General features: G+C 35.2%; 1 protein-coding gene across 3 annotated transcripts in view; it reads right to left on the bottom strand.

Moving 5' to 3' along the window:
• tmem131l (transmembrane 131 like) overlaps positions 1 to 21951 on the bottom strand; it is a 55366-nt gene that overhangs the window by 12676 nt on the left and 20739 nt on the right. The window contains exons 4-16 of one of the 3 annotated variants that reach the window (XM_067402835.1): positions 20227 to 20298; positions 12709 to 12832; positions 12449 to 12565; positions 10557 to 10661; positions 6976 to 7053; positions 5868 to 6021; positions 3078 to 3136; positions 2865 to 2970; positions 2643 to 2745; positions 1730 to 1874; positions 1128 to 1298; positions 845 to 914; positions 19 to 139 (exon numbers count right to left, since the gene is read on the bottom strand). In XM_067402835.1, coding sequence (XP_067258936.1) covers positions 19 to 139; positions 845 to 914; positions 1128 to 1298; positions 1730 to 1874; positions 2643 to 2745; positions 2865 to 2970; positions 3078 to 3136; positions 5868 to 6021; positions 6976 to 7053; positions 10557 to 10661; positions 12449 to 12565; positions 12709 to 12832; positions 20227 to 20298 — 1425 coding nt within the window. The remainder of the gene's footprint in view (positions 1 to 18; positions 140 to 844; positions 915 to 1127; positions 1299 to 1729; positions 1875 to 2642; positions 2746 to 2864; positions 2971 to 3077; positions 3137 to 5867; positions 6022 to 6975; positions 7054 to 10556; positions 10662 to 12448; positions 12566 to 12708; positions 12833 to 20226; positions 20299 to 21951) is intronic. The other 2 variants (XM_067402836.1, XM_067402837.1) reach the window with 2 other exon arrangements.

The following is a 21951-nucleotide window of genomic DNA, read 5'->3' as shown; positions in this document are numbered from 1 at the left end:
CACACACTGCATGTTTACCTGCAAGAGAGCTCTTTGCTACAGTGCCAACGGCTACAGAGTGCAGAGGCCAGACTGCTGTCCACTCTCCAGAGAGAGGAGGAGGATTCTGGGTGAAGGGATTGCTGCCACTCGACACGCCCTGCACAGGAGGACATTCCATAGTTTTTGACTGAGAGCAACTTCATACACACAAAACATGCACAAACTAGCACGCTCCAATCATTCCAATCCATCTATAATACAAGGTTACTACAAGTGACTATACAGTAGTCTAGAACAGCGAATGGTCCTAAACCAAGGGGGCCTCAAAATGATTTCAAACAAGACTTAAAATAAGCTGAAACAACTAAACATCTAAACATTTCTTACTTAAATTTACCCCCTTGCCTGTTGATTTCCTTTGAAACTCTTCCCACAGTCTTAAAAACCTAGATCTATGGGTTAGCCTAATTTTAAAAATCCATGGGCATTTTATTTATAATGAATAAACATTATTCAATTTATGCAAATCTCTAAAATAGTTTATAAGGTAGAAATTGTAAGTAAAAAATATTTTTATCCTTAATCCTTATCCAGTAAATCATGATTACCTGGAAATTCACTGGGTAAAAAGCATGGGAACTTTTGAGGAACATTCAGCTGCTAAAATTTGCGGAATTGTGGAATATAATTATTCTAGTTACTTTTCAATTTACAGATACTAGATTAAAACACATTTTGAAAACAAAACTAGGGCTAGAGGCCTTTGAATACCATTGACAGCAATGGGGCACCTTGGAGTCAAAAAAGACAGATCCTCTGGTCTAGAAAAATGCTTAAATGTGTCCAGTTGTGTTTTTCTCACCTGCTCTGGACATACGAAGAGGACAGATCCGTTCACACTCCTCAGCAGCCTCAAACATAACATCTCCCTGCTGAGGAAAGGAAGTGATCAATTCAGACAAAAGGGAGCAAAATTTAGCAAAAGAAATTCATTAATTAATATGACCCCAAGTAAGATCATGCAAGCATTATCTTTTCAAAACCCTCATCAGGTTTCTGTCAACAGCAAAAACCTTATCTCTCTGTTTGGAAGCATGTTTCTTCTTATTTAAGTGTATGTTCATGGTGATCTAGTCAACGTTTACCTTTGAGGTCAAAGAATCTGTCTGGAGGTGAAGCTCCAGTGGGACCCCCAAACTGGTTGTCACGGTAATTGTGGTTCTGAGGTTGATAGGTAAAGTTTTGCTGAGTAGCTGAAGAGACAGAAGCTTCCAGCTACCAGGGCTCACTTCCAGGGACTTTGTCAAATTTACAATCTATAAAATGGGAAAATGTACATCTTAATAAAACTGCAAGGATGACTTTCTGACAAATGTCACATTTTTTGGGAGCATGATTTCTGTGTAATTTTCAAATTAATGAATTTAATCTACCTCTTATAATGTGTATTTTAAGGGCTACACTGACTAGCTGATTATTGTTCTGCCACTAGTAGACAACTTGAGTCTTTTCTGACTAGTCTTGGATGACATGGTCAGGAGAAAAAAGCCTCTGTCCACAAACAGTATTCTACACCATGACATAAGCATTGTACAATAACCCTTAACTGAATATATTTGGAAGTGAATATAAAGTTAACAGAGTCATTGACCCAACAACTTCTCCAAGTGTCCTGCAGTCTATTCATCTGCTCTAAAGGCATGTGGTCACTGCACATTCAAATCTCTGGTGTTCAGGTGAGCATTACCTTAAAGAGTTTATGCTGGGAAAGTGAGATGTTTGTGATTCTAAAGGTGAAGGGGAAGGGGTTGGACAGCCAGAGCTCCACATGCTCTGAGCCCCTCTGCTTCTGTCTGACCTGAACTAAAGAACTCAGCTCAGAGTTTGACCATCTGAAACACACAGAGATGAACAACTCTGTAAAAAGAACTACATCAAAAAGCATGAACACAGCATTTACTTTTACTTTATATATTTTCATACTTTGATTATAAAGAGGTGAAGGAAGTACACTACCACTCAAAAGTTTGGGGTCGGTAGGATTTTTAAATGTCTTTGAAAGTAGTCGCTTATGCTCACCAAGGCTGCAAAAATACAGTAAATACATTAATATTGTGAATTATTGACTATTTCTATTTTGATATACTTTAAAATGTAATTTATTCCTGTGAAGACAAAGCTGAATTTTCAGCATCATTACTCCAGTCTTCAGTGTCACATGATCCTTCAGAAATCATTCTAATATGCTGATTTGGTGCTCAAGAAACATTTATCATTTTTACCCATGTTGAAAACTTTTTTTTTTTTTTTTTTTTTCCCCAAACAGCATTTATTTGAAATAGAAATCTTTTGTAACATTATAAAAGACAAGTCTTTATGGTCATTTTTGATCAATTTAATGCATTCTATAAAAGTATAAAAGTATTCATTCACTTAAAAAAAATAAAAAAATCTTACCTACCCCAAACTTTTGACCAGTAGTGTACGTATGTAATTATTAATTGTATTATCATTTAAACTTGCAAAACAATGCAGTGCTAGTTTTAGTATTTAAAAGAAGTTTCATTCTTGGTGAAAATGTATTTGACTTCAGATAATGCAAATGATTAAAGCATTAGATTAATTTACAGTGAATTTGCTATTAATATAGAAATCTTTACCTTTGTGTTCTTTCCAGCAGTGGATTTAAATTCACTGTTCTGTTTGCTAATATATGCAGGCCGAACTGACTTTGACACCTTTTACTTTTAGCTGACAAAGAGCCTTAAAAAAGAAAAAAGGAAAGGACAAACAAATAAACATGGTTAACATCATATGTAGCATGTCCAGTGTGAACTACCAGAATACACATGCAAATTTTAGGCTGACAGTAAAATACTGACGTCTACAGAAAAGTGAAGCCACTTGAGTGAAGTTAGTAGCGGAAGGCTTGAGAAGCACTTCAGTGAGTTCTACACTGCTGTCTGTTCTTGACAAGAGCTGGATCTCCTTAAAAAGACACAAGACATGTCATGAAACATGATCCACATGTTTATAAATGTTATCTTATTATATTCAAAACTAACCACAACAGAACAATGTTATCCTCTGCATACCTTAACAAAGAGCTTTTTCTCCCCTGAGTTCAACATGAATACTCCTATTCTGGGATCTGCTGTGGATTAAAAATATTTTGTTATAAAATGTACCTATACATACTTGGAAAAGAGAATGCACAGTAGCAAAGCCACAAGGTGGTGCTGTGATACCAAGAAAAGTTATTTTTGGGCGGTGGTGGCTAAACAGCTGGCAGCAAAAAATCCAGGTAGGTGTAACCTATGATCTAGGAAGTTATGGATACCTTCTGTCCTATTAGCTGTGCTTAAATGACACACTTTTCCTCAGGTAATTTCAGGGTGGAATTTTTCTGGACAATTAACATGCTGTTGGAATTATTCACTAAAATTATTCTGTAATTTCATTCTAAATTATGTTCATTCAGTCATTCCTCAAGTTATCAGGTGATCATGCACCGGATCCAAGGAGTATCTTAACAAAGCAAAAATATTTCTATATTTAATCATAGGAACTGAAATAGGGTTAATGTTCATATCTAACAGTTAATTGAAGAGTTCAAGTAGGTTAAATGGTTTTGAAAGCAGAGATCAAATATTTGACAAGGATACAGTTTATATGATTTTCGCCACATCTGTGGTATAAACAAAAAAATTGACTCGTTAGATCATTTAATTACAGAAAATTAATGCAGAAACAAGGTGCTTTGAATCATAGCCACATTATCACCCCAGAGTGTGCTTTAATTTTCAGTAATTCAGTAGTATGTTACTATATAAACCAGGGTGTAAACTAAAAAGTGGTACGTACAATAAAGCATAAAAGTGCATCCCGTAAATTCAAATGTATATACACTAGCACTCAAACGTTTGGGGTCAGTAAGAGATAATAGTAAGAGTTAATTATTATTAGAATTTAAAATGACTGTTTTCTATTTTAATATATATAAAAAATATTTTATTACTGTAATGGCAAAGCTGAATTTTCAGCATCATTATTCCAGTCTTCAGTATCACATGATCCTTTAGTAATCATTCTAATATGCTGATTTGGTGCTAAAGAAAGATTTCTTATGATCAATGTTGTCCTGCTTTTTTTGAAACCATTACTTTTTTTTCAGGATTCTTTAGTGAAAAGCACAGTATTTATTTGAAACAGATATCTTAACATTGTAACATAGTGAAGTGAAGTGACAGTGAAGACTTTTACAGTTCATTCCTGTGTTACGCAGTACGTTTGAGCTTCTGGAAGAAGTTTGTTCGTGTGTGTCACTCAGGTTAGGTGTGAGCTTCTGCTAATGCCAAAGTTTCATTAGCAAAGGCAGTTTATGGAAAGAAATCTGACAGCATTCTGTCATCAAAAACATCTTAATTTGTGTTTCAAAGATGAACGGAAGACTTACAGGTTTGAAACAACATGAAGGTGAGTAATTAATGACTGATTTTTCATTTTGGGGTGAACTAACCCTTTAATATAGTCATACAAAGTGACCCTAAATCAGCCCCTAAAACATTTTAAGATCAGTTTCCTTTTCTCTTCTAAGCCATCTTTAACCATTTTAGCATAATAAGATCAGCAGTTAATCAGATCACCATCCATTAATGCAACAAACATATTGACGTAAAGCAAGACCACTGATCCTTGTTAAAGGTGTAATCAGTAAAAAAGGTTTAGATGTAAAGAAGTAAATAATCTTAAGTTGGACAAATACATTTATAAATGTACAATCACATGGGAATAGGACTCCTATAAGAAAAAGAAGTTTTATTCTACACAGAGGGTTCCCCATCATGTTGAGATCACATGAACAGGCATTGAAAATTTTGGTCAAGAATGCAAATATTTCTCTCATATATCTGCAACTATTTCTCTCACATAATATACATGAGAAACATACAGCTGAGCTGGACAGTAGTTAAATTGTTTTGTTTGTTTGCTTTTTGTTTCATGATGCATTTGGCTGACCATACTGTAAAGAGATAAGAAGGTGAGCAAGGTGACTTTATACTAACGGCTAAGCTTGGCGTGCAGGGTCCTTAAAAACTATTGTGCAAATTTTTGTGGACACCGTGATACTTTTTGTCAGGATTCTTTGATGAATAGAAAGTTTAAAAGAATAGCATTTTTTAAAATATAACGTAATTTATAACATCTTTAACTGTCACTTTTGATTGGTTTATTGCGTCCTTGCTTAATAAATATATTAATTTATTTTAAGGTATTTTTTCCATCAGTGAAGATAGTCAGTAAAGACTGGATTTGAAAAATCTGAACTGGGTGGAGTGTAAACATTATATTATACTAGTTGTATATTATACAACTTATATCTGTGGTTCTAAGGATGTCATGACATTTATACACCCTTTGTGCGCATTTTTTTCTCTTGCCTAGGGCCCCAAAAACCCACGGATGCGATTCAACAGTCAAAATAAAAGAATGTGAATGGAAAAGCATTAAAAATCAGACTGACCTCACACAGGGAGTGTGAAAACACAACGGACACAGTGGCCACACCACTAAATGCCCATGGCCACAATAAATGTGTTTGAACTCAATCCAAGAATTTCCATTTTATTGGTGTGTGTGGAATGAGAATCATAACAAAAGATAAACAAAAGCTGATAGGTGTCAAAAAATAAAATCAAAAGACCATTGGGATAAATAAATAAAAGCCAAAAATAAAGCCAGGGAAACGCTAACAAAAATGTACTGATTGCACCTTCAAATATCACTACAAGGCTACACGTATCTGCAGCAGGCAACAAATATCCAATCCAAAAGTGTGAAATGGAAAATTAAAAAAATATGTATAAAAGTACAAATTGACATACAGACAGCATCTTCTGGTGATGGGAGGACCAGCAGCACCACAATATTCTCCAGCACGTATGGCTTGAGTTTGTCCAGGTGGGTCGGCCCTACCCCTCTTTCAGAAAGACTGATCTGAAGTGCAATTCTGCCCTCTTCAGACACTAAACACCAACCCTGTGAGGAAAAAGAAAGAAACGCAAAGGCTGTAGACACATACTTCATCAACATGCTACACACCCGTCAACACAAATTACAAGAATGCAAAGCGTTCCAACTAAACCTGTCTGAACATTCAGTCACCAGATAACTTGTAAACCAATGCAACTGTCATCTCACTACATGATTTTAGGTGTCAGCGTCATTTAAAAATATTTATATTTCAGTGCACATGTTTTCTTTAAGTGGATTGCTGTTAACAGCCACATCAGCTTCCTGCTGAAATATTAGTTTTACTCTGACTAACTACTTCCAGGACTTTTCCCTCCTGCATTCAAACTTAAAATGTGAAAATCATGGTGGTGATGTTTCTATGTGTAAAACAGTTATAGTAAAAATAGTAAATGGAAAAAAAAAAAAAAAAATTATTCTGGCCATGACACAACAGCAACAACATTGATGGAGGATGTCATGATTAGACCTGAGCTTACTATTTTTTTTTATTTATTTATTTTTTGATTATATGCTGCCAACCAAGGAGCTGGAGATGTGCATTCAGTTCCTGATTCTTTCTCTGTTATTCACTGATGCTTAGCAAAATAGTTTGTGAGCTCAAAGTTTTATGTAACAGCAGCAGCTCTGAGCATGTGACCAAATGTACAAATCTTATTGGATTGCTAGTTTACTTTGTAGAATCTGCAGAATCTCTCCATAAAAAAACTGTTGCATTCAAATGTTTGAGTCTGTCTGAACAGAAGTACCAACACCCGTTTTTTTGCAGCAAAACTTGGTGTGAACAGGCCTTAAAAATCACTGAAACTGAAATTACTTCACACATTAACAGTGTTTAGTTAAGAACTAGGCTTAATACTTACATAGCTGAAAGTTCAAGTTCAAATCACGTAATGACATACCTCATCTCAATTAGAGTTCACAGAATATTTCAAGGGTTAGTAAATGTAACATTCATACCTGGGGCTGACTGTAGAACATTTTTGGTAAACTGCAGTTAAGCAGTAGACCTAAAATTGTTATATTAGAAGCATCTTCCTGCAGGAGCAAAAGAAAAAGAACATTCAAATTCATCAGTTCAGAAGTTCTTATCAAGTTTAAATTAAATAATCACTAAAAATATATAATTTACATTATTTAGTAGACACTTTCATTTAAAGCAACTTACAATGTATTATAAAACACAAGCATAGCTCCATAGTTACACAATAGCAATTTTTGCATGGCAGTTTCAATAGTGAACAAAGAAAGTGTCTTAAGTGTAGATGATTCTAAATAAGGTGCTGAATGCGTCTTCAGGGGCTCAGTGCAGCTTTTTTGTTCATTCTTAATGTGAAAGAAGTTAACTTTCACTTCCTCCATCTCTTCAGGCAACATGAATAATTCAATACATTTAAGACCATCAGTCAATGAGACGGGCCCCATTTAAAAGACAGGTAGTCATTCTCTGCCTACCAAGTGCTATTGAATATACATTCTAAAGCTAGTGGCTTACCCAGTGATTTTCAGTATTATTTAAATTTAAGGGATTTGAATGTGGGAGGTGTATGAGACCACATCCGTGAACATTAACAAACCCATCACCTTTGTGCCCTTGAGCAAGGCACCAAAAAATGAAAAATTCTGTCATTTACTCACCATCATATATAACAAACCAGTATGACCTTCACAAAAGATGCAGAATGTTCATGCCATTGTTTTTTTTGTTTTGTTTTTTTTATACATATAATGAAAGCAGATGGTGACTATGGGCTAGTCAAGCTCCAAATATGACAACAAAGCTTTAATAAAGCAACATAAAAGTGGTCTACTGCCATATTCCAAATCTTGTGAAGACTGAAATTTAAGTCTGAAAATCTCATTTGTGGAGTTGCATATTCAAATACGTTGTGCTGGTTGTTGAATAAGGCAGCCTCCAATCACCATTCATTTTACTGTATGGAAATGAGCACCTTGGAGATTCTGCTAAACGTCTCCTTGTATGTCACACGGAAGAAAGAAATTCAGACGAGTTTGGAAAGACATGGGAGTAAATAAATTATGACACAGCAAACTATATTTTAGCTTGAGGGGGCTTATCCCTGTAAAAAAAATCATGCACATTTTACAAACACTACAGCAAGACACTGATTGTCCATGGTGAAAAATCATGCCACTACAATATGACAGCGAATCAGTGTGAAATGTCAGAGGAACTGGTTTAATTGAGCACCGTTCTTCCAGAAGTGTCAAGATTTCAGCAGTTGTCGATAGATGAAACATCCCCTACTGTCAGCGGTGTAACTTTTGTTTTAAAAAGTGGGTGGGACAGGAGTGTGTGTGGGGGAGTTGCTAATACAAAGCTATATCAGATATGTACACTAACAATTGTAGAAAAAAAAATAACATTACGAAGTCCAGAAAACAATTTCAATAGTACACTGAGAATTCCTGTTTAATGATAGTTACAATAAATTGTTAGTCCTGAGATTCTTCACGTTAGTGAATAAATGCATAGATCCGCAATTGTTATTCAAATTCCCTAATGGTCTGGTGGTAGAACTTTTTAACAGTGTCAGAGAATCCTGGTTCTAATCTGCCCTCATATAGGTTTAGTTAAAATTATCATTAAAATCAAAGATGTTCGTCAATGATTATATCAAGTGCAGGGACACGTTTGTGTGCATTTTGCTTTTGTGATTTCATTCAACAGGAAGAATAGACTCTCTGCAATGGCATTAAGCGATAGATTGACATGCTCATCTGTGTGCAAAAAGAGCCAAAAGAGAAGGTTCCACCACTGATAACATTACATTGGCAACAAACACTCAGCATGATTTAAAAAACAACACATTTCAGCGCCAGATCGCCCCTTATTTAACACAAATGACTGTCAACTGGATATATTTCATTTGCATAAGGTATATATCCATGCAGCGAGATGTTTAAAAAAAAAAGTGGTGGGGACAATATAGGGCTGTCACGCGCATTTCGTCAGTAAAGCCGGTTCCCTGATTACCGCTAAATCGCCATCACCTGCTTTCAAATGGAGCGGCATTTAATAGACAGAGCCGTAGTTCACTGAAAAGCTACACAATATCTGCGTATATTGCGTGGCTTGTCAGTGAACTACCTGCAAATTACGCCTATGTCTACTGTCATCAAGTTCTTTCAAATTGGTTAATTCAACACTTACTAGAGTAGAGATACTTGACATGTCAGCTGCCAACCACTTCATTAAATTACAAATGAACAGCAGGTTTACATAATCACTCCTTAAGAATGTATCTGGTCAATAATCTGGTCGCAATCACTTTTAGCTAATCAGGTAGAACAAACAGCTTGAGTCACACTACACATCACATTAAGCCTGACATTATTCAAGATGTGTGCAGATACAGGTTTGTTCCCAGTATGAAGCATGATTTCAAGGTAAGGATGGGGTCATTTTGTCCCAGCAGACCAGTCAGCTGGATCTCAAGAGGAACAGCCACTTATATTCAGTTGTCATTCAGTATGAGACACTGCAGTAGTGTTATCCAAACACAGAGCTCATTTTAAATGTGGCCTCTACAACAGAAGCGTGTCTATATTTAAACTTGTTTATGAGAGCCAAGACCCAGCAGAACACCTATAAGAGTTAAAATGGACTTCATCATCTACCTCTGTCAAACCATCAACTCTGAGAAGAAACATATTGGTCTTATGATGCAGGTTTGATTGCGATTTAGAAAAATGTCTAACACAAATCAACCATGCAGCAAATACTATATTTTTAGACACCTGAGCATGAGTTAGTTTTGCAAGTTTTGACAGTTCTGGGGTAAATGTATATGTTGTTGTATAAAAGATGGGTAAAGTATTTCATAAAAATAAAACTTATTGCCAAACCCAACTCTTACACAATTGTCTTGGAACAGAACTGAAATATAATATCTTACTTGCAAAATAGGCAATTTGATATTCATTATTATTGTTTATTAACTTATTTTAATTTAATTTGTGTTATTTATTTGTTTCATATATTTAAGCAAAACCAAAATGTCTCCAGTCACCTGGAGTAAATGTATAATGCAAGACACAGGCTAGTGGAACAAAAAAAAGCAAAGTCTAGAGATGTATTTTTTTCTAAAAGTTCTAAAAGACTTCTTAACTTGAGCACTGCATGATTAGAACACCACGTCATACACAAGATGCTGCAAAAGACGTAAATGCAATGGTAAAACACAAATGTTTACAAAAAAAAAAAAAAAAGAATGGAAAAGCAGCACAGTAGAATGCAAAAATGCAGTCATTTTTGCTTTCTGTGCTGGCCCTAAGAAAAATATCAACAGAAGAGAGACTGCAGTCATGTGGGTTTGCTTGGGTGTCTCTGCTGTTTAGGCATATTTTTTTCCATGTATGATGACCTGAATGTGTGTGTTAATGGCTATGACAGTAATAGGAGACAGAAGCACTCAGCTGTCGCTGGACTTCATGTGTCATCCAGCACAAAGGAAAGAACATCTGCGCATGTAAGCTCACAACTAAGTAAACAGTATACCCACACGCATGATGCTTACCTGAGTTTGTGTTAGATTAATGCTTTGTATGTGGGGAAATATCAGAATGCTGTCTTTTCTTTGGACGTCCTTGACTGATGCCCCAGGGACGCCAACCCCAAAAACCTAAGAGAGAAAAAGAGACACATATTTCAAAATATAAGAATAGAGTTACAAATACACAAAATAAATAAATAAATAAATAAATAAATATTAATAAGGTTTATGCTTTAAATGCTTTGAGTTTTATAGTTTTGTAGGCAAATTTAATTGAGCTTATGGTATTAAGTGTTTTGTTTGTCGTTTCTTTGTTTTTTACCAAACAGATTAAAGAGCTGGACCAAGGTAAGCATCTGTAGTTAAAAGGTTTTTCTGAAAATGACTGATCGGTTTGTTAGTAGACACTTACTGTTTTATTGTATTTTTATCAAAGAAATGCAGCTTTAATGAGCACATAAGAGACTTATTTCAAATCCATTAAAAACTCTTACCAACCCCAAACTTTTGAATGGTAGTATAATAAAGATTTAGTAGGTGTTTCTAAACTTTTGATTGGTAGTGTAAACTGCATTTCAATAGTTTTTTTCTTCATACATAAAAAAAAAAAATATGACACCATAGTGGCAGCTTTTATGAAGTCACCAGGAACTTATTCAGAACGAAAACATGACTACAGAAGACATTAGTAATATATGTTACATGACCTGAATACTAATATATATGCCAGTGCAGAAAACTTTGGTGATTATGGTGAATGTGTTTGACAACAGTCATACAGTATCACACTATTCTCGCTATTTCAGGGGAATGTGTACTTTCAAGCTGTGTACTGTAACATACATAACTGCCCTAGATTTCCAAAATGATACAGCTTGACCTTGATTCAGTTAAATTTGTAGACAAACATATCTTTTAAAACATTTAAAAGAATATGTTAAGAGTAAGGCAGACAAAAAAAAAAAAAAAAAGCAAACAGCATACAAATTGTCCCAGACGCAGCTTCAGTCTTTAATGTTTAAGTCCCCCTGTGGTGAACATTAAGTTTTTAATGTTGTTCACATGTCTATCTGGTGTTTGTAACATGCTTTAAGACAAACCGTGTGCAAATTCATAAGTCAACAGCATTGCTGAGTATTTTCTCTTTAAAACTGCAGTAAAACAAAGACAGTCTCAAATCCGAGGTTTGAAATCGCTGGTGTTTCTGACATCACAAACTACCTTGTAACCAATCATGTCAACATGCCGGCAGGCTTTAGCATATCATTAACATTATCAACACATTATTATGTTTGATAATATAGTCAAACAAAATGCTAATCATATTAATAACCGTTATATGTGTCCGACATTGCAAAAAGCAATACCATTGTGTAGTGTTTAACTCTGTCCATGTGGAAACTGTCCATGTGGATCTCATCTGAGCTTGTGAGAGTGAGTGGAGGCGGGGCTAATTATCATATTCATAGATCCGTGTATATTAAATAAGGCAATGGTGTAGAGTTACATTCAAGCTATTTTAAGGCATTAAGATTTTTTTTTTTTTTTTTTTTTTTTCCACAGGAAAAAAACATTTAAATATGTAATTTTAGTGACCAAAGATGATTTTTATGGGATAAAATTATTGACTACAGGGGGAATTTTATATGATTTCCACCCAAAATGATTGGCTGAAAAGTGTGCTTTGGTTGAGAGAGAGAGAGAGAGAAAACCACATTCTTAAAGTGATCACTAACTGTGGGAATACCATTTACCACTGTCATTTTATGCAAATGGCTACATCTGCACTGCTGCCAAGCTAAATAAACCTTTTAAAATATGAATATCTCCCAAGTGTTCCTCTAAATAATTTGATGTGTACATGAAACAAAAAGTGTAAAAGTGACTGTGTAACGCTATAGTTCTATACAACTTGCCTGGTATGATATCACCCCATGGGTTGATGTGTTAATAAATAAAGAGATTTCTTCATTGCCCTCCATTGTGGGAAGGAAAATGATTTTAAAAGATGTGCTCCCTCTGGGTGGAATTACCTGTAACACAAAAGAAAATACAATAAACTGAATGACAAGAAACACTGGATTACATTTATATGGGAAAATGAGACCAATTCAGTTCATCTAGAGGAAGAGAGAGAGAGAGAGCAGACAAAATGTGAAATGGAGTGCATACTTACCCTTCTGTGGAAGGAAGGCATGTGAAAATGTCTGCTGGATGTAAACACAGAGAGCAGAGACACTGGGAGCTCTGGACTGAGATTGCGGATATTTACGGTCTCAGCTCTTGGAAGCCCCACCGGCCTGCAGAATGACAGATCCACATTTTAAAGAGCGAAATACTGCATTATAGACTCCAAAATCACCAGTGTTTCTGTTAAAGCATGTCACTGTAAACCACCATTGTGAAACAGAAAAGATGATCTAAATGACCGGTATGTCAGGGAACGTTATGCTTATATGAACATTCTTGCCTCGCAGCATAACCTTGTTCAAAAGGAGATCATTTATTTATGTCTCCAGACAGAAACGGCAGAAACACACTTCTCTAAAGCATCACAATGAGAACGGTTTACAGACTGTTACAACACTTGAGCAAAGATGAAAGTAAATGTCATTCAAAGCCACACACGTCTATTAAAAGACTTAAGTTGACCTTTCAAAGCTGATTCTAACCACAGAAAGCTTAGCAGCTCAGCTCTTTATGTTATGATGTTCTGTGGTCAAAGGCCAGTTTCAAAAGAGGTGTGTGAATATCAGCATGTGAAACGCGGCGGCCAATAAAAAACGACTCCAGATCCTATCAGACCAGCAGTTAATCTTAAGTGTTCATATGTGTCTGACTAGGTACACTGTCTACATCTACAGTTACCAAAACTCAACACTGCTAATGCACAGACTAGATACTACTGTAGGTTTTTTGGTAAACTGCACTATTTGCCATTTCTGTAAAGAATAACATCCAACAGCTGTATGGACAATTACTCAACTTTTAAAATAATAAACATTAACAAGTAAGAAATTTGCATGTAGACAGGCTAAAACAAAGATTACATTTTTTAGACCATTTAAAATTGCAGTTTAACTAATGGTTAATTTGGCAACCAAATTTTTTTGGCTGAAACAGCAACAAAATAAGTTTTGGATGGCCAAACTAATTGACTGAAACAGTAATGTTTAAATAGCGATTCTCCAATGATGCCTTTTGACTCTTGAAAGACGCTTTAATATATTATGTGTTTTATTAGACAGGCGACCAACTGTTTGGATGGATACATTCATCGACAGAAAACTAATCATGTTATATAGCTCAACAAAGTAAGTCTTGTTTAAATCTCGCTTTCTTGATTTACGGCTAGTACCATGTTTTACCATGCCTAATATCGATCTAGCTTACTGCAATGTGCAACAAGTGTCTCATAGCAGCTGCCGAGCGAACGTAGAGTAGCACTATAACAACTTTCAACACATACATATCTCGAATACGATAAAACAGTGCTGCTTTACCCCACATACGAATTACCAGAAGAAGCAGAAGCAGCGACTGTGGCATAATAAAAGATCCACTGCTCTCGAATCATGTGTTGCGTTCGTCTCTCATTAGCAATCGCTCGGGCAGCCTCATTTCTGCTCGTACAGCACTCGGCCCTGCTCTGCTTCATACTACAGTAACATTAATAATCTCATCCATTAACATGATTTCTGCCCGGGCCCCGTCCCGTTTCATATAAAATTTACATATTGTAGCTTTAAAAGAAAACAATAATAATAATAATAATAATTTTGGTGCATCATCGAAAAATTTATTGATTCAATTTATAATATAACAATGGCATAACTTATAATATAATGTCATAAATAACAATTATAATAATATTAATAACTTATTTTAATGTATGACAATATAAAATATTAATAAATTATTATTATTATTGTATGATCATTTAGTTATTATTGCATAAAAAAACTGATGTACATTTTTTGGTTATGTTATCATTCATAAAAAGTCAGAATTGGGTAACAGTTTGCAAGAGATTCCCAACATTGAAAACCAATAAATTATGTAACAATGCCTGAGAAATTCCATTCCAAGTCTAAGCTGTTGTCTCTCTGTGTTTGTCCTAATGGAAGCAGTGATGGGAGTATGAGGGGTGTGTGTGAGTGTGTTTAAGGCAGATAATAAGATGTAGATGGTGGCGCAGAAGCACTGATGAAATTAGCAGCCAGGCGAACAAGGGCATGTTTCTCTCGCTCTATGCAGTATTTGGTGTTGCATCATTGCAGGAAAAAGTATTGGGAAAACACTTACACTTACCTACCTGTGCATACATGTGCAAAGAAACATTATTATGCAATACGCCTCTGTGTATCTAGAGCAGCTAGTGTCAAAATATTTGCACGAACATCAATTAATTTGATATTTAAAACCAAATGATCATTAATTTTGTGGAAATGTTTTATAATATTTAAATTACATTTATATGGGGCAATAAGATATTATATAAAAACAGTAATTGTATATTATAATTAATATTTAACAAACTTTTATATTATAACGTGAAAAGATGACCAACAATGAACAATGATAACACTGTTGTTGTGGTTTACACAAGATACTTTATCTGTTTTCGTCTTTTATTTGCATTTGTGGCCTTGAGGAAGTCCCGAGGATAACTACTTTCAGGCTGTGATATTTGGATTAGGTTACCAATTAAATATTGAATTACATTTTTTTTTTATATATATATATATATTTTTTTTTTATAACCTACCCATTTCTAGTCACTCTCATGTACAATGTTTACATTGTGCTTGAAAACCAAAGAATCATGAATCCACTGTCAACAAAGATTTACAGCCCTACTAACCATATACAGCTGTAAGGTTTTTTTAAAGCCCTTTCATAAATATTAAAGACACACTGTGTATTTTTCGACCCTAATACTGTTTGAAGACAAAGATTCCCCAACATCAAAAGTGTTTATTGTACCTAGGGGTGCATTATGATAATCGGTTAATCTGTATCAAATTATAGTATTAATTAAGAGGTAAGAGGTGAAAAGAGGAAGAATGTGATATATGAAATAGGATTTCATTAATTATAGTTCATATAAACCCTCAATTTGGCATCTCAAATTATATTGGTTGTGTACTCCTTTCTCTGTTGCACTACTTATGATTAACATGTATGCACATGCTCTAAGTATTTCAAGTTTAACAACAATATGCTCTTGTTAGGTTGAGTCATTTCTTCATTCAAAACTAAAATGTTCGGATTACAAAAATATAATAGTAAAACGTTAGATATGTCCTGGTGAAAATTGATACCTTGACAGGCCAAACGGAAAATGTTGGTAATAAAAATTCTTTGCATTTGAGGAAAAGCTGCATGTTTATTTTATCTTTATACATGTGACCTACGCCTTTATATTTAAGGTGTGTGTGTATTTACTTTTACTACTACCTTTATGCCCTGGTGAAATACCTCTCAACAGCATTCAACAACACCAGCACTCTGCCAAAGCGCTTGATGCAGCAACGACCGTATGAAATTACATTCCCATGACCTTCTTTAAAGCATTTAATATAAAAATGCTTTGGAAACTTGTGTTCAACAATTTTTTAAACACAAAAATAACATTTTCACTTCTGCAAATTGACTTTATTGACTAATACATACTAAAATTAGTATGTATTAAATGTAAATAAGCATTTTCATTAATGATTATTATGAATTTTATTAGTAGTTGCAGATCTAATCACACCAAAACAATTTAACACACATAGCTGTGAAATCTGGCTCTATGTTGTCCTAATGAAAGGTCACAAGCTCCAGTAATGCTTCCTTCAAATAGGACTATCAGCATTGGAACAGACATCTACAACTTTTCTAACTCTAGTTATTTCTTAAGGTCAAAATGAAATCAGTGCAGTAGTCTCCAAACTCCACCACTGTTCCTCAATCAGAAGAAAATAAACTCCATCCATATTTGGTCATCCTTTCTCTAGAGTAAGTTTAGCCACAAGCCAAGTTCTGCTTTAAAATAGAGCAGACTTTAAAATACCATTTAGACTTTATGGACAAAATCTGTGGCAAGTTGATGATTAACAAATAAATCAATTCCAACCCTTAATGTTTTTATATAAAACTATATGTTTATAGCAGTGCACTTACAATGAAAGTCAAAAAGGCAACCTCTACAAACTGTCACAGAGTTTTGAAAGTATAACCATTTCTAAAATTCGTATAGTTATAGCCAATATTTCTACAGATAAACATACAGCTTTATAATCTTTGTACATCTTTGAATAATATAAAGCTGTTAAAGACCCCCTGTAGTAAAAAAAAAAAAAAAGAGTTTTTGATGTTGTTTGTGTGTCTATGTAGTATTTTTAAAATGCTTCAAGTCAAACCATGTGCAAATTCATAAGTCAGTACCATTGCTTTGAGTATTTTATGTTTGAAACTGCAGTAAACCAAAGACAGTCTAAAACTGTCTGACTGTCAGACAGTCTGTTTGAAATCGTGGGTGTTTGTGACATCACAGACTACCTTGTAAGCAATCACAACAACGTGCCGGCAGGCTTTTGCATTTCATTAACTATGACTGCTCTGAAGCAGGAAAGTCTCGAGAGAAGCCAGGTTATCCCGGTATATTTTCTGTTGATATGAAAAATTGTGTAGATTTAGCAATATAGCGAGTCCAATTACGCTATTATGATGAACTATATGCCTTTCTCCACTGATGTTCTGAGTTGTTCAAAGCGTTTGTAAGGATACTGATTGTTAGAAGGCAGCTGTCTGACTCTCAGATGAAGAACAGGAACATGATTTGTGTAACATTAGCAACACATTATTAGCTGTTTAATAACGTAGTCAAGCAAAAGGCTAATCATATTAATTCACCGTCGTAAGGGCTGTGCCAAGTGTACCTGGAAAACGCACCGGATGCGCGTCGCGACCGCATTGATCCCATTATGAGCGCGCCTGCCACACGGCTACATTTGAAATAACTGACTTGCACGCTGAAAAGATGCAATATGAACGGCCCCGCGGAACTTCTTAAAGCAAAGCATCGCAAGCATCTTTTGCTTTTCTGTGAGCACAGCTGTTGCTGTGGCACTGCGGTAAAGGAAAGCCACAACTTTTCTCACGCGACCAAGCAAGAGACTGACGCAAGAAACGTTTAAACCTGCTTGCAAGATTCAATGTGTGCCCGAAACACTTACTGAACTAGAGAGCTGATTAAGACACACCATTTATATGCTGTGACAACCGGCTTCTCTTACTCCCACCTTGCAGAGTAGGTCACGTTGGCAACTCAACCAATAAGATTAGACTGCCGTCATAACGTAAAAGTATCGTACTGCGATAAATCGTTACACCCCTAGATATTAGCCTACCTGATAAGTTCAAGTAAATACGCTGGAAATCTGTGCTCATTCAAGGACGTGCATTTATTTCAGGATTTTATCTGAATAAAAAAAAAAAAAAAAAAAAAAAATGAAACCTCTAAAAAGCAACGAAATTGTCAATCATCCATTTGGCGCATGTTCACAGAGAAAAACGGCTGCTTGTTCTCTCGATACTGTCTGTTCTACTGATAAATCGCTTCAGGTGATTCAGTAAGAGAGCAGTCCAAATGAATGCAAGGCGAAGGCATTTTACCAATTCATAATTTAAAACAATTTAAGCGTTTCAATTGCACAGCTGTTAAACTGAATATACGAAGCGAAGCAAGTTTTTTCTTTAAGTTATGTTTAAAGGGGACCTATAATGACCCTTTTACAAGATGTAATTCAAGTCCCCAGAATGTGTCTGTGAAGTTTCAGCTCAAAATACCCCACGGATTATTTATTATAGCTTTTTCCCTAATTGGGTGTGAGCAAAAACACACCATTTTTTGTGTGTGTCCCTTTAAATGGCTCCCTTTCCAGAAGACGGCGGAGCTTTAACAGCTTGCACTTCAACTGCTCAACAACAACAAAGCTGGAGAATCTCAAAATGACAAATTTCAGTAATGGTGTTCAGCCTTACATTGTTCAATCTGGAGTTGGACACTGATGGAGAGACTCGGGAAAAAGTTACAACTTTTAGGGTGTTTTCACACCTATGTATCATTTTTTTGTTCCGAAACAGGGACTAAATTTGTTACAATGTTGCATTTTCTTCTTGGTTTGGTTCACTTTCACATGGCAACATTTCAAAACGTACCAAAAAGTCACATGCGAGTACAACTGTCCTCTTATTGGTCAGAGTTTTCGCTGGGTCATCCATCAAAATAATGATTGACAAGTTTGCTCTATGAGCTTATTGTGGCTTTATTTGTAACTGTCGATACACATGCAAACACTATATGAATGTAGCCGTCATTCCCGCTGTTAAATTATATACTACATTCACATTAAAGCTGCAGCAAATTCAAACACACGAACCGTGCGAACCGCTCCAGAGTTCGTTTGAACTCTTCTCTTCAAGGAGGTCTCGGTACGCTTGTTTGGTCCGCTTTTGGTGCGCACCCAAATGCGATTACTGCTTTCACACCTGCCCAAATGAACCGCACCAAAGGGGATAAAGAACTCTAGTGCGATTTAATCTAACTAAACGAGGCAGGTGTGAAAGCGCCCTTAAAATGCAATTGCACACTTCTGAATGGTGAGTGGATAAATTTATATAGTCGCTGGGGAGTTGATTCAACTTAAATCTAGTGTTGAACTGACCCTTATTTGTGAAGCAGTCCGGCGTGAAATGACGGCATGGTAACAACACTCTACTACAACAACCCTTCCACTTCTTTCAAACAGCCCAACATGGCCTCACCCCCTTTGTTGCATGTTCTCAGGGGCAGGGTTTATGTAAATTTTAGGGTTAGTGATGTCACTAATCCAGGAAGAAGCTCCTTGCCAGCCATTTGTTGCAGTCCTTAAACAGTGAATTCTTTAAAAGAAAATATCTCCCTTTGCATTTAACTTTGAGCGTTGTAACTTTGCAGATGTTGTTTATGCTCAAATAGCAATACTACACACTAACTAAAATTAAAAAATGTGAAATCATAATCAACCGCCCCTTTAACTCAAAACATGGCTTTAACTATGAGTCAAGTCTGGATAAATATGAATGAATATTCTCCTGTGGAAAAGTCTTATTTTTTCTGTAACAGAGTAACACAACACTCTTGTTCCCCTGCTACCTTTTCACATCTATAACACCATTTCACTCCACGCACAGAGTACATCTCATTTAAAATTGTATATGTTGTTTTTGTTACATTCATTGCCAGTGAATGTTCACATGCGTAATTGTATTCACAAAAAAAACAAACTTTTTGGTCAAAATGGCAATCTGGTAAGTTAATTAAACAACAATACTGACAAAAAACAAAACAAAACTGCACATTGTTGTACAGCTAATTTTCATCATAGGGAAATGTTTACTTATTTGAGAAATACTTAAATTCTACATCATAGACGAATAATTTATTATTTATATAATGTAACTTGTAAAAAAATGTAATATAATGTAAAAAAAAAAAATCCATTTAATATATTATGGTATGTTTTAAAAAATGCAAATGTATTTCCCTGGCATAGACATTAGCTACTAAAATTGTATCTATTATTTTTATCTAAAGTCTATTATTGACCATAAGTGTGTACTGATATTTGTGGGTAAAATGTAAAAAAGGTAAAACTCTTACTGTGGTCCGAAGTCCAGAGTGGGCGGATCAAACTGGAGCTGTCTCCTACTCTCCTGCACATAAAATGAGGAGCTGAGGAGGAGAAAAGAAAGAAAGTCATTCAGATTGAGGCTTTTTACATGAAAAAGTGCTTTAACCCTCTACAGCACAGCGTTGCCCTCAGGCAACAGAAAGTTTTCTTAAGCCCCATGTTTAGTAAATTTCTCTTTAAATGATAACAACCAATTAGAAAGGTCGAGAAAGTACCAAAGAACAGTTCAGTAAGGTGTTGGAGTCAATATCAAGCACCATTTAAAGGTGGGACGTCCTGTTCTGACACATGGTCACAGGAGCACATGGTTTGAGAAGGCAATATTATTTGCTTTAGTAATTTATTTAAAACGACATTAACTGTATATAAAAAATATGTTTGTGTGTGTGTGTATGAAGGTGTAGAGAAGCCTTTTGTCAGGTTTTATTAAGTTTTTTTTTTATTTTGCATGTTAAGAAATTCAGTTTTTCTTTTCGTTGCCTCAGAGCAACGTTATGCGATAAGGGGTACTTTTCGAGGAGGTTTTAGAGAGTACCTCTCATTGGCAACAATGTATTATAAGAAGGGAAGATGCAAGATTCCTGGGTGTGCAGGAACACCCAAAGTGATGTGCAAAAATTGTAACATACACCACTATGTCACAGCAGAGAAGAAGTGCTTTTTGAAGTTTCGTACAGAGTGAAATCTTATTACATGAAGTACATTATATTGCATAGCACACTACATGATACAGACCTATGCTATGCATGTATCAAATTCAATATATCAATGTATTTCAAGTGTTTTTCCCTTTTTACTTAATGATTTCTTAAATTTTAAAAAAAATTCTCTATGACTCTGTACCATTGTCGCACAACGTTGCCCTGAGGCAACGAAAAAATATTTTGGGATTGGGGGAGAGTGGGGGAATTTTTTTTTTTTTTAAATCAATAAAATGTTTCCAAATTAACCAAAAAATTATGTGGAATATTTTTTTTTTTCATGTACCATCAACATGTGTGCAGTAGAAGGTTAAAAATTACAAAGCAAGAGAATCAAAACCACAAGGAAGGTTTAAGAGTTGTCTCGCGGGGAAGGAGGGAAAACTCTGTATAATATGCTGAAAAGTGGATACATATGAACAAATCAAAACAATATGACTATGCAGCTCATGTAGTATTATGTAGTACTATGTAACCAAGCACGTTAGACTCCATTCAAGTTAACTGCAGATCTCAAAACCCTTATATAAATCAGCGTTAACTAATTTTGTTGTTGTTATTGTTTTTTACCTGGACGAACATTTCACTAGTTAGACAAATCGAAAGGGAATTTACTTTTTGACATGCATGAATGTTAACAAACCACAAACAGGGCATAGTTTGTTGGCAGTCTCAGGGAGTGATTTCATTCTTCCTTAGAAACACTCATACTGTATTTACAATACATGAGAATATTATGATTTAGTATAAACATTTATCAGGTTAACTCAATACAACACAAAATCCAAAGCGAATTATAATAAATAAGGTTTGTAAAAAGCATACACTTAAACCTTGTAACAAACACCAGAGAGGTAAAATGAAAAATACAAGTGTGGCAAAAGGGTGACAGGAAACTGAAAACAACAGGAAGCTAAAGTGGGCAGCAGGGCAAAGCAGACCAAATGATCAACACCTTTGTTTATACTCTCCTAATACTTCATAAATTGCCTG

Source organism: Chanodichthys erythropterus, chromosome 12 (genome assembly GCF_024489055.1).
Source record: "Chanodichthys erythropterus isolate Z2021 chromosome 12, ASM2448905v1, whole genome shotgun sequence".
NCBI classification, from domain to species: Eukaryota; Metazoa; Chordata; class Actinopteri; order Cypriniformes; family Xenocyprididae; genus Chanodichthys; species Chanodichthys erythropterus.
The sequence above is the reverse complement of the archived record's forward strand: the minus strand, read 5'-3'. Positions and strand labels throughout refer to the sequence as shown.